Genomic DNA, 13,069 nt, shown 5'->3' with positions numbered 1-13,069 from the left:
ATGACTTGATATCGATGGACCGAAGCAACGGTGAAGAGCAAGTGAAGTCAAGATCGATGAACCAATATGATCACATGATGATATAGAGTGGATCATATCATTGTTGATCATGTTGGTGCATGTGTTGCATCAACATTGCATGAGATGGAATGAAATGCGCAAGGCAAAGGTATAACCTAGGGCATTTTATTTCACCGGTCATAGGTGTGTAGAGAAGTTTATGACCGGGTTTAGGATAGATGGTCATACTATCAAGAGGGGCAAACTTGTTTACATATCGGTCATCTAGTGCCACTCGAGTGATCTAACTTTACATCGTTGCTAGGATCAAGTGGCGTGGTGAAAAGAGTGCTAATCCTTTGGGAAAATGTTTGTGAAAAACTAACATAAGTGCACAAGGTGTTGTTCACTTGGTGGTGTTAGCACATTTGCAAAGGTGAAGAAGTTGGTGAAGAAAAGAAGGCGAAACTAGGCTTTAAGTGTTGCCTAGGTGGCACCAGCACCCCTGGTCTAGTGGCACCACCACTCCTAGGGCAGTGCCCACCTAGAGGCCAAGAGGGAGGACTTGGTTGGTGCCCTAGGGGGGCACCACCACTGCCTATCCGGTGGCAACGCCACCCCTAGGGTGGTGCCCACTAGACCGAGGCCGAGAGCAGCAGTGGGTGACTCGATCACCGCCGTGTCTGGCGTGCACCGCAATGGGAAGGACGGTGGCACCGCCATAGAATGTCTGGTGCACCATTAGGGCACCACCACTTTTCAGCAGAGAGCAAGGGAAGGCGAGGGGATCACCGCCATGGTCACTGCTATGTTGATGGCGGTGCACCGCCCTATTTTTCTCGAGGATGGTGTTTTTGTGAGGTTGTCCTGGGTGCTCACTGCCACCCCTAAGGTGGTGCCACCGCCACCCCTGTCCATTGACCATTGGAATTTGACCATTGGGAGGGGAACCGCCGTGTCCAGTGCCCTCACAGAAACCAGCAGCTTTGCTCCAATGGCTCTATTTGGCTTGGGGCTATAAATAGAGGTGGAGCTCCGACTTGGGCTGGTTGCTTAGCACCCTTAAGCCTTGGTGACTTGTGTAGGTATACTTGGGAGCCCTCTAACTCACTTGAGCTTGGTACGAGTGAGTGAGCGATTCTAGTACGATTGCATCATGATGTTGCATCGAGTGGCACTAGGTGATCGTGTTGCAAGCCAGTGGTGCTTGTTACTCTTGGAGATTGCCACCTCCTAGATGGCTTGGTAGCTTGTGACTCCATTGAAGAACGCGAGAAGATTGTGCGGTGCTCCGAAGGAGGATTTGTGAGGGAGATTGTGCTCACCCCGTGGGAATAGCGAAGAGCAACTCTAGTTGAGCGTGTCATTGAGCTACCCTCACTTTCGGGGTAGGTTCTTGCGGTGCCCGACGTACGGGCTTGGCGGGTGATGCCAATTAGCCGCCGAACCACCAAGTGAGCGGTCAACACAATACACTACACCACAACACCACATCACCGTTAGACATCTGACGCTAAAAATTATATTTATCGATGGATGATCTGACGCTAAAGAGAGCTCGCAGACGATCTGTCGCTAATTTCTCATTTAATGACTCATTGTCGGTCACTATAGGTAATCATATTTAACATTGAACTGTCTGTCGCTAAAAAGAGGTGTACCGTCAATCTGTCTGTCACCAAAAAGAAGTGGCCCCCACCTAGCTCGCACACCTGGCTTACATTGAGCTCGCGCACCCGCTTACATAGAGAATGATCATTGTGATGCTATCTTAGGAAAATACCTTTCAAACTCTAAAACTTTTTTAACAAGCAATAGCCTACATATGCGTTGTTTTGGAGGAGTTTCAAAAAATTTGGAACTTGTTTGGTATTTTCTATCGTTTAAATGAATTTCTACGTGCTTACCGAATCTAATTCCAAATTGAACTGTGCGTACTTCCAATAGGATTCAAACAAAATTCTATAACTTTGTCGAACACTTTGTCGGATGGAGGAATCACCAATACAAAAGTTGTAGATATAGTTGGCTTCTATAACTTTATTGTTTACAACCTTTTCATGTGAAATCATTTACTATATCAAAATATTGTTTGAAGTTGTCATATTTTGAAATTCAAATTTTGAATTGTTCAAACAAAGTCGGATGGAGAGATGACTAAAACAAAATTGTATATATCGTTGGTTTCTACAACTTTATTTTTGATGAATTTTTCATTTGAAATCATTTACTTTCTCATAATATTATTTGAAGTTTTCATATTTTGAAATTCAAAATTTTAATTGTTGAAACAAAGCCGGATAGAGAAATGGCCAAAACAAAAGTTGTAAATCTCGATGATTTTTAAAACTTTGTAGCATACAATTTTTTCATTTGAATTCATTTATAGTTTAAAATTTTATTACAACAATAACTATGAACTTTACTAGAAATTAAAAATAAAAGTAACACAACACAGCAATGGGCCTAAACCTCAAATGAACCCGTTACTATGTTCAGCCCATAATTGCTAACCATCGATTGAAGATCCAATGGCCTTCGTTGCACCCACGAAGTATAAAAAAGACTTTCCCTACCGAAACCCTAGACCAAAAATCACTCCTTTCTGACCTCAGCCGCCACTGTCTCCTCTCCCCCTCCAGACTGCGCCCTCTCCCTCATCCTCTCCCCTCGCCGCAGCGCTCGCTCAGCCCTCCCAACCCTCGCGCCTCCACTCCGTGTTCTAGCACGCAACCCGCAAGGTGTGGCTGTGCCCCCTCCATCGATCTAGGCAGTGGCGGCCCAGCAAATCCAAGGAGGATGAGGCTACGGGGCTCACGGCGTGGATCCGATGAGGGAGGCATGGATCCGGCCATATGTTCCCCAAGGCGTGTTGGATCTGGTGAGAGAGGACGTGGTTAGGAGGAGGCAGCTACAGTGGCAGTGAGCGCAAGCCCGGGAGTAGGCGGCGGCAGAGGACGCTCGACCGTTCCTCCACTGCATGCGGTACTTCATTCCATGGCCACTGCTGCAACCATCCGGCAAAACTCGATCTCACAGGTACATGTACTCACACGCCCCTGCCTACTTCCTTTAGGGGTTAATGCATGGATATGCTTACAAATAATACAATAGGAAAAGGAAAACAAATCTCAAGGAATTGTCTTAGAAAGCACTTCAGCAGAATTTATTTTACAGTTAAGTATAGGGATTCATAATGTTTGCTTGTATTCATATATATAAACAAAATTTGTGAGGACATACATCACTTGTTGGAGCTCAATAGGTGATGCAATGCTATCTTCCATGAAATGTTGAAAGTGTATAAACACAGACATGACTAATAGCCTAAGCAAGTAATGGATTGAAGTATTTCAGAGGAAAAGTAAAAATTTCATTTTTTTTACTGCAATAGAAGGGCGTGCAAAGATTTAGTACCGCAGAGTATGCATGTCCGCCATATTTGGAAGAAAAAAAACAGATCGCTACACTCCAGTTTTGCAAGAATTTTGAATGCTTGTTAATGCTGTCAAACTTAGATATCTTTCTTATATCTTGGTCATGGTTTATCATATCTTTTGTTTTGCCAAATACTGCTCAAGCAATAGCTTAGTGATACAAAAGTGGTATTCTTTGTAGCTTGCTGATTTGCTATTCTATTAACTATGCATGTTATCACCTTAAGAAAGGAGAAATCAGGTGTGGTGTCGTAATCTATAATGGCTATTTAACTGTGGATGTCTTTTCATATAAGCTCAGTATCAAACTCTTCATGTTCTCAGCCTATTTTGTAACTTCATTCATTTTGTGGTCATGTAGGGATATAAGTTGGCTCCGAGAAGGCTAGCGCTTTGAACACATGTTGTAATGAAGTCTGGTGGCGGCACGGGGCCTGGAACCCAGATCGATGCAGGGCGTGGTGACCTCAGCGGCTAGGGAGCTCCTCCTCCTCCGCCGGCTACATCCACTCTGGTGAGGTCGAATAGACAAACCTAACTTCTGTGGTTTGTGTAATTTCTGTGTATTGAAAAAGGTAATCGTCAGCTTTGTGGTTTGTTTTTTTCTTGTCAGCTTAATAAAAGTTTGAAGTTCTGTTGATTCACTAATAGTATTAATCCAACTAGGTTTGTGAGTTCAGTTTGTTGTCATTCATGTCCTAATTTGTGAAGGTTTACTTAGATCAAAACCTTCATATGTGCATTTCCTTAGTAATTGGCTTAGTGGCTCCCATATTGCTGCCTGTACTAATTTTACTTTTATCAATCCATTCCTGCAAACTACTCCTAGCCATGCATATGCATGCTGCTCCTTTAGCCACAGAAGTTAATGATTCACTAATAGTATTAATCCAACTAGGTTTGAGATGAAGGACGGGGCCACCATTGATCTTCTGCAAGTCGGAGCTCATAAGGCAAGGATCTTATTTCTTCCTCTTCTTTGCAAGCCCGAGCTTGTAAGCCCGAGCTCTGCAATATGGCCTATTGTTCCAACGCTGGATGCCTGTCTCTTTTGCTAGTTAAAAAATTAAGCTTGTTTTTTCATGAGATGGTCTGGAGAAAAATTTAAGCTTTCCTCATAACAGCTCTAGGTTGTTAGCTTATGACAGCCCCTGACTTTTATTTTAGAGCATATATGAAGCTTCACTGTGAAATATTAGTGGCTCTATGAAAAAGTCTCCTGCCGACTGTGGATCTGCATCTCAAATTTTATATTGACTCTAGAATATCATATGAAGTGATAGTTGGTGCTGCTATCTTTAATAAATGGACTGCATCACTGTGTGCGTGGTAGCTTTGTTTCTTTAAAATTTTAGCAAGAACAAGATTACAGATGCATGCAAATATCTATGGCAACGGAAAGTGGCATCAGCCACTAAGATCATTAAAATGTTGCTTGTGGCATTGTCGGCTTTGATATATAGTGACATTTCAGTTCCTAGTATATGTACTTTGTTTTGCTTATGGGATGCTAAATTGAATTACCTTTGGACAAAGAATCATACATTCTGTAAATTGTTTGCAAGCCATTGCTTTTGGTCGGATAGATTGTATCCTTGTGCTTGCTGTTCTGACATGAACCAGTTCAGCACCCAAGCGAGCTGCTGGATCTTACAGTCTTTCATGCACCCTGCATACACTGCATCCACATGCTGGCTTGTCATCCTTAACCTTGTGTTGAACAAAGCTGACCAACCAAATCCAGAGGAGGCTGAAGGTTTCCTCGACGCAGCTGCTATACCAGTCGTCGCCGTACTAGTCCGCGGTGCTGCTCGTCACTGAGCCGTTCGTGGACAAGCTCCTCACCAAGCGTGACGTCTTCACTTTCAGCTACACCACCCAAGTCGTGGTAAGTACCTTGGCACAATAGATCTCGGTTCACTGGACCGATAGATTAGACATCTGCAGCGTTTTCAACTTGATTAATAGTGTGACTTTATGTAGATATGTAGAGTTGTTACAGTACCATTCTCTTCAATTGGCACTGGATTAGTTGTCAGACATACTGAAATGTAAGTACACTTGCTTTTCTTAATGTATGGCAATATGGTTTGCTGATATCCTATGCTATTATGTTCCTACAGGGCGATATTTCTTGGATAAACTCCGTACTTGGTCACAGCAGGAAGCTGATGTAGTTTGGGCTTCGTAAGTTCAGTTAGACATACTGAAAATAGAGTTGCAGATTTGGTATGCATGATTGTTAGCCACTTAGTCAATATCTGGAATTTTGTTTTAGTTAGCTTGATTCAGTTCATTATTCTGCTGTTTTAAGCTGCTACCAAGAGAATTTTGTTTTAAGTAGCTATTTTAACTGAAGAAGGCTCTATTTTGCATTTGTCGACTCCATCGACAACTTTTGTAGATTGTTCTTGTAGTCGGCCTGGTTGAGTATGTTGTACCTTGCTCACGCGCCCATCTATCATGTTTCAAAATGTTGTACCTTGACTTGGAACTTGGTAGCTTACTAGAAATGCAAAACAGCTTTACCTTTTTTCCCTGTTTCGGTTTTCATAATTTTTTTCATGACATTGCATTTGTTGTCTGCATCTTTCATTAGGTTGTTTTGTTATTAGTCAAGATAACAGGTAGTTGAAGCATGAATGCATCAAAAATTGATGTGATATTTTTGTTTCATCCTTGTAAATGCATTTGTGCTTGTTGTATATTTTGCTTGTGTGATGTGTGCAGTCCACTGCTAATTCTGGTTCAGTAGTTCTCTGTGCTTTATGTTAACGATATTTCTCTTTATAACTTTTTATCCCTAAAGGGAATAACTACTTCAATGGTAACAATTACCCACCTGTGTCACAACAATTTTGTGCCATTTGCCCATTTGCACAAAGATAAAAGTAACGGATTTATATGTCACAGATATTTTCTTAGTTTGTTGATATTTTTGAACCATGCAGTTGAGTTGTTAACAAACAATAAGTTATCTGAGCTGGCATGCTTGACATTGTATCTCATGTATGAGAAAAAGCAAGGAAAGGATTCATTTTGGTACCCCTACATTAAGGAACTTGACCGACATCGAGGAAGGGGGCAGCTAGCTGTTGAATCACCACTTCTATGGACTGAAAGTGAACTGGATTACCTTACTGGAAGCCCCTTGAAGGTTAGTGGTTTTACTCTGTTGTATCTCAATTCTCAATATAACATTATTTCTTTTTGATGTTGAAGGATTACTCAATATTCTATAAGAACATTAATATCCTAACGTAGATGATATGTTTGCAGGATGAAGTTGTTGCTAGAGATGAGGCAATAAGGAGAGAGTATAATGAGCTTGACACATTGTGGTTTATGGCAGGTTCACTATTTTAGGTATTCCTTGATCCTCCAAGCATATTTTCTTTCTAGGATTGGCTATATCGTCAACTGATCCTCTTTCTGACAGTGATTATTGTTTTGCAGCAATATCCTTTTGAGTATGTATCAGCTTGATGTATCACACAGATGGTCCAATGTAGATTGTTCTAGGCTTAGTGCTAGTGGTAGCACTATTTTAAATCCACACAACCTGATGTATCAGCTTGAGTATGTATCTAGAGGAAATAAATGAGATGGTGAGCTTATCTATATGAGCTACTGTAAACTTTTGATCAAATTTGTGAAGCTGCTTGTATTTATTGAAGTTAGAGTCCTTGTTGTGTGACGATGAATGAACTTTGTGAAGCTCAGTGTGACATTCTTAATAATTGTTGATAGTTTAGTTTTTTTATTTTTTTTAAACCATTTCAAACTATCTCAGTGGACCATCTGTCGGTGAAGCTAAATGTACCATCACATAATCTGTCGATAAAAGTGGTAACCGATTATTTGTCACTAAAGAGTAGCAGCGGGCTGACAGTCACTATAAATATTCAGGGCAGCCGACTGTCTGTCGCTAAAAATATTGTTTGACGCTAAAGATGTTTAGCGACAGGCTTTACAGCGTCTATAGAAGTCTGTCGCTATAACTTTTTAGCGACAGATTATCTGTCGCTGTAGCCGCTTTTAGCGTCAAACTGTCCATCGCTAATCTTGGTGTTGTGATGTAGCGAATGGGGACGTAGCTTTGTGGCAACAAAGTGAACCTCAAAAGAAAATTACCGTGTCAACATTGTCTTCATCATCTTCTTGGTAGTTTGTATTCCGCGCAACACAAGCTTATATTTACATTTTATACATTGTGCTTGTGTAGTTGTTCTTGTGACTAGTTTAACTTTAGTAGCTTGCTAGTTGCCTTCTTGCTTGTGTAGCATAGAAGTAGCTCCCTTGCGTGATTAATTCGGTTTGAGTAACCTTATTAGTCATATTATTTAGTTTGTGTAGCTAAGTAATTTGCACTCTATAATTTGGCTTGTGTAGCCTTGTTGTTGAGCTTTGTTAGTGAGTTTAGGTGGCTTTGTGTTTTTGCTTACTAGATTGTGTAGGAGCTCCCCCGGTTACCAAAGTACTAGTGCATAGGTTTATGTGACCTTACTCTAGAATTGATTATGTGAGCTCTAGCTAGCCCGGTACCTTTGTTGTCTAATTAGGATCTTTATAAGGTGTTTGTAAACTTAGATAGAGGAGTGTAGTCTTGGCTAGACCGATGGTTTTAATTCCGCATTTGTTTCGATTAGCCGACGCGATTAATTATTAGAAAGGACTATTCACCTATTCTCTAGTCCGCCATCTCAACCCTACAGCATCGCTGTTGCAAGGCTAGGAGGCGTAGATCCAGGGCAGGGCACGCGTGGATTGAGGGCAGGGCGGCCCCCCATCCGCAGCTGCTGAGTTACCAACTTAGCAGTCTAAATTTCTAAAATCAGAAGACCAACTTACTGATTCACCAGAACGATCTTTAAACTCTGAGTGTTCGGAGCATTGATGTTTGATATGAATATATTTTTTCCAAAACAATAAACTCTGAATGTATTTAGGCCCTGACCCTGCAGATCAAACGGCAGAAGGCAATAAGTGGTGTGGCGGGCCGACACCAGATCCTGGGTGGATTTGATAGCCACCCGTTACCACCACTGCAGCTGCTTGTTACAAATTACTCCCTCCATTCCCAAAGTGTCGCTATGATATTCGTGCTGGTTAAACATTCTTAAGTTTGACTAGATTTGTAGAAAATATTAACAATATTTATATCTCTAAATAAGTTTATTATGAAAATAGATTCAACGATGTATTTAACGATGCTAATTATGTGCTATAGATATTAATATTTATATATATTTAGTCAAAGTTAAAAGAGTTTGACTTCTCTAGAAGTGAGAATGACACTTATTTAGGGACAAAAAAAGTAGTTTTTTTTCTGCTGATAGCTAATAATTGTTGCAGTTAGCATTTCTCTTCCCTTTGTCGTTCTTTTGCATTGCCATTGGATTGTGTTGGCACAATAGAGTGTAGACAGGAGAGGAGCTGAAAAAGAGGAAAGGCAAGGGATCAGAGAGGTGCAAGTATTGTGGTAAGCTCGAGACCAGAGTTCACTTGTTTTTTAACTGTAACACATTGCCCAGATGATCTAGGTTTGGGTTAGAGTGAGTCTAAGGTGGTGTGAAAGACCAACCTCTGTCCAACACTTCCACAATGGATGGGGATTGGCCAGGACTCCTTTAGGGATAATCATATTGTTATTGTTTTAGCCAGTGTAGTCTGGAACCTGTGGAAAACTAGGAATAACTGGGTCTTTAACAACCATTTGATTAAGTCGCCTAAAGTAATTGCTTATAAGGTTTTGGGTTTCTTAACTCAATAGAAGAGGTTGCTGAAGCCCAAGGAAAGCCTCGAGATGGAGGACACGATCAAGAAGTTGCAGGAAGGCTTGAAGATGTGGTGAAAATGGTCTGCTGAATGGAGATCTGCAAGGGCGGCTACGTATGGAAGATCTTCTTGAAGCTGAAGGAGTTTTTGTTGGTGACTCAGAACTTTATAAGTCTGTCTTTTGAAGGAGGTTTTAAATATCGGCATGGTGGAATAGAGTGGTGATAAATTTCAGTTGACTAGAGGTGTGACATTCTAAAGATGGTAGACTAGAAGTAGAAGCGTAGCCTAATTTCTACTGCATTCCCTCGCTTTTCTTTTGAGCTTATAAGCCATTGATGTATCGGTAATGCTTTCAGTAGGCCGTTCGGATGATCGGATGTTGTCTTCCTGGGCCTAAGCAGAGAACCGGCCCAACAAGAAACCGGCATGCTCCCCTACTACCCCATCTTTGCGACCGATAACTTCCCCACTTCGCCTGTCGCGGTGTTCACCGCTCTGTCCGCCTCTCTGCCTCCATGTCACGGCGTTCACTCGTGACCATGCCAGGCGGCGCGAAATCCAGACCGCCATAGATCCCCTCTCATCCAAGCTTCCTGCTCTAGCACCAACCTGCCCTCTATGTCATCGTCACTGCCGCGCCCTACGTCATCCACCGAAGCGACCTACCATGGCCTGCTCCTGCCGCTGCTCCACGCGCCTACCTTGCTACTCCTGCTCCGCCGCCTGCCCCGCCTGACAACGTCGAAATAGGCCCTGGCATAGAAGCCCATCCCGCCTTGCCTCCAACTACGGTTGCGGTGCCCCGATGTAGACAGCGGAGGAGGCCGCACCGACATTTGATGCATGTTACAAGTGTACATTTCAAATATTTCAGGTGTTGTAGAGGTATATTTCAAGTGTCTCACACGGATGTTGAAAAAGTAGATCAAGATGTGGCATATGTTGCAATGGTTATACATGTATGTTGCAAGTGTTTGTTCCTAATGTTTCATCTGTTTTTTCAGACGTATGTTGCAAGCATGTTTATCTGGATGTTGCATATGTTTCACACATATGTTGCAAGTGTTTTATCTGGATGTTGCGTATGTTTGGAATGGCTTTCAATTGTTTTTGCAAGTGTTTCAGATGCATGTTTTAAGTTTTTCATCTGTCTTTTTTGTACGTTGCAAGTGTTACATCTGGATGTTTCAAAAGTAGATCGGGTGTTACACATACATATGGGATGCGCGTGGAAAGCGGGAGGGGGTGCCAGCGGGCGTCCGTCCGGACATCCGGACGCTAACAGTGCTGTTGATGTATCCTAGCTGCTTATTTTTATCCTCGCTGTGCTCTATATGTATATTATGCCGAACCTTGTAGTTACATGGTTGCTTTCAATATAAGCAGCACCAAGGCTTTGGTCTAATAAAATTTCTTTTCAGAGAAGGACAAGTCGGGCAAGATGCGGATGCTAGTTGGGGCATTCACAAAATAGGTACACTTCCACACGAGGTAACCCCATTAATTTCCACAAAATAGGTACACCTTGAAACTTTGTTTTCAGTTAATCGGGATAGGACTTCTCAACTTCTTACCCTGAGGCATAAATAGAGCCAGATTTTCATGCTCGTTACTCGAAGTGAAGTTTTGCTCATTTAGGCGAATTTTGTTGAGGCGGTGTAAACTACACTACAGATATTGTATTATTGTGCATAAACTTCAACTAATCAATGCCCTGGCCTCATAGATCTACTCTGTTTAATTTCCATCACCAGTCGCATGGCGTTTGCGATAGTAATGTATCATGCATGTGGTTTGGGGACAAGGATGAGCGTCTCCTTCCGGTGGACCGTCAATCCAAACACCTCCGTCATATCAATGTCCTCCTTCTCCACGCCGGCCGGCAGCTTCCAGTCAAAACAATACACGAGGTTTGCCAGCATGATGTTGATCGTAGCCAACCCAAAGTTGATACCAGGGCACATCCTCCGGCCCGCCCCGAACGGCGTAAACTGGAAGTCATTTCCCTTGAAGTCCAGGTCCGCGGCGGCGCCACCATCCACGAATCTCTCCGGCACGAACTCCTCCGGGTTCTCCCATGACCTTGGGTCTCTAGAGATAGCCCACGCGTTGATGATGACCCTCGTTCCGGAGGGGATCGTGTAGCCGTCGACGTCGCAGTCCGCCATGGATTGGTGGGGCACGAGGAGCGGAGCAGGTGGGTGTAGCCTTAGCGTCTCCTTCACGACGGCTCTCAGATAGGGCATGCCTGGTAGGTCCTCTTCCCTGACCATTTCTTGCCCCTTCGGTGTCTTCTTCCTCACCTCGGCTTGTAGCTTGGTCATGAGATGAGGGCTGCGCATGAGCTCGGCCATGGCCGCTTCCAAAACTGAAGATGATGTGGCCGTGCCTGCCTCGAACATGTCCTATAGATATGCGTCATTTAATTAGGTAGATCAACTGAAAAAAAAATCTAGCTGGCTAGTCACTCACCATCAAGATGGCCTTGATATGATCTCTGGTGATATTGTACTCTTGTTGAACAGAGAGCATCACATCGGTGAAGTGTGTGCTCTCTTCCTGCTCATCATCGCCCTCACCATGTCCGTTCTTGGAGGTCCGGCGCCTCCTCTCGTGGTCGCTTATGATCTCCTCAAGCAAGTCGTCCCATCTTTTGTGTACCTGGTGCACCTTCCTGTTGCTCACAAACACACCTAGCGACTTTGCAAGCCCTGGGAAATAGCTTTCCAGATTGAATCCTGCCAGCAGAACAGTGGTGGTGTGATTCAGCTCGCGGAAGAGCTTGTTCCGGCCTTCTTCCCTGGAGAACTTGCCACATACAGCACGGCAGATGATGTCGTTGGCGAACGCGTTCATCATCTCACTGAGATCCACCTCCGCCTCCATGGCCGCTACGTCTCTGAGCTTGTCCAGCACTAGGCGCACCTGTTATCATATATGAATAATTAAATAATAAATGTTACTGCATATATATGCATGCATGATGAACAGTGAACAAATAATTGTTACCTCTTCCTGGCGGGCATGGTGGTACGAGTTCACCTTCTTGACGGTGAGCAGGTGCGTGGTGACGAGCTTCCTGACCTGCCGCCAGTGCTCGCCGTAGGGGGCGAAGGCGACGTTGGAGGACCCGTACACGAGGTCGTCGAACAGCAACGACGCCGGCCGCGAGGCGAAGACGTGGTCGTGCGTCCGCAGGATCGCCTGCGCCGCGCGTGCGGAGGACACGACGAGGTTCGGGACCGTGCCGAGGCGGAGGAGCATGAGGCCGCCGCCACCGCGGTCGTCGTGCTTGGCGGCGAGGTCACGGAAGGAGATGTGCGGACGGTCGCCGACCAGGAGCAGGTGGCCGATGATAGGCAGTCCCGGAGGGGACAGCGGGAGCTGCCGTCTCTGCTTGTCGTTGCTGCAGTGGAGGGGACGGCGGGAGGCGAGTAGGAGCAGCAGCACGCAAGGGACGAGCAGCAAGAGTAGCCATTGCCATTGTGCTAGAGGTGTGGTCGTCGCATCCATGAATAATTGGTATACCACATTCGTGTGATGAGACGCCATGGATGTTGCCGGTTAGTGAGGTAGATAGAAATATATGTCCATATATAGATACGTCTTCGTCTCATTAGAACAGTGAGATAATCCGGTGGGCTACGGAAACGTGACTTTGTGGAATGGAACGAAAGATACTGAAAAAGATGTTATGTCGTTTAACGAAATGTTGTCTAGTTTGTGGAATCGTTGACCACTAGTATGGGGTCGATATTCGCTGACGCGTACATTTCAATCGATCAAAATATCGTTCAGTACAATCATGCAAGCATCAAGGTACGTTAATCGTCATAACATGCGTCACATAT

At 43.9% G+C, this 13,069-nt stretch overlaps 1 protein-coding gene and 1 long non-coding RNA gene across 3 annotated transcripts; one reads left to right on the top strand and one right to left on the bottom strand.

The window, feature by feature from the left end:
* Positions 1-5,560: 5,560 nt before the first annotated feature.
* LOC136482176 (uncharacterized) lies at positions 5,561-7,093 on the top strand. 2 transcript variants are annotated; one of them, XR_010765001.1, is made up of 4 exons: positions 5,561-5,666; positions 6,460-6,594; positions 6,717-6,803; positions 6,894-7,093. It is a non-coding gene; the product is annotated as an uncharacterized lncRNA (long non-coding RNA). The 2 variants fall into 2 exon arrangements; XR_010765000.1 differs by lacking the exon at positions 5,561-5,666 and having other exon boundaries at positions 6,416-6,594.
* A 3,589-nt stretch (positions 7,094-10,682) lies between these two features.
* LOC136482175 (indole-2-monooxygenase-like) lies at positions 10,683-12,820 on the bottom strand. The gene is made up of 3 exons (XM_066479406.1): positions 12,228-12,820; positions 11,691-12,143; positions 10,683-11,623 (listed from the first exon to the last, which is right to left on the bottom strand). Exons 1-3 carry the CDS (start codon positions 12,768-12,770, stop codon positions 11,000-11,002), a joined length of 1,620 nt encoding a protein of 539 aa, XP_066335503.1. The 5' UTR covers positions 12,771-12,820; the 3' UTR covers positions 10,683-10,999.
* Between the last annotated feature and the right edge of the window lie 249 nt (positions 12,821-13,069).

The sequence above is a fragment of the Miscanthus floridulus genome, chromosome 9 (assembly GCF_019320115.1).
Source record: "Miscanthus floridulus cultivar M001 chromosome 9, ASM1932011v1, whole genome shotgun sequence".
In the NCBI taxonomy this organism is placed as follows: Eukaryota; Viridiplantae; Streptophyta; class Magnoliopsida; order Poales; family Poaceae; genus Miscanthus; species Miscanthus floridulus.
This window is presented reverse-complemented; position numbering and strand designations above follow the sequence as displayed.

Excerpts from the sequence above, each read along its gene's own strand:
- LOC136482175 (XM_066479406.1), bottom strand. The coding sequence starts at position 12,770 with ATGGCGTCTCATCACACGAATGTGGTATACCAATTATTCATGGATGCG. Across the intron at positions 12,144-12,227 it reads ACCATGCCCGCCAGGAAGAG|GTGCGCCTAGTGCTGGACAA; the intron begins GTAACAATTATT and ends ATATGATAACAG. Across the intron at positions 11,624-11,690 it reads ATATCAAGGCCATCTTGATG|GACATGTTCGAGGCAGGCAC; the intron begins GTGAGTGACTAG and ends GCATATCTATAG.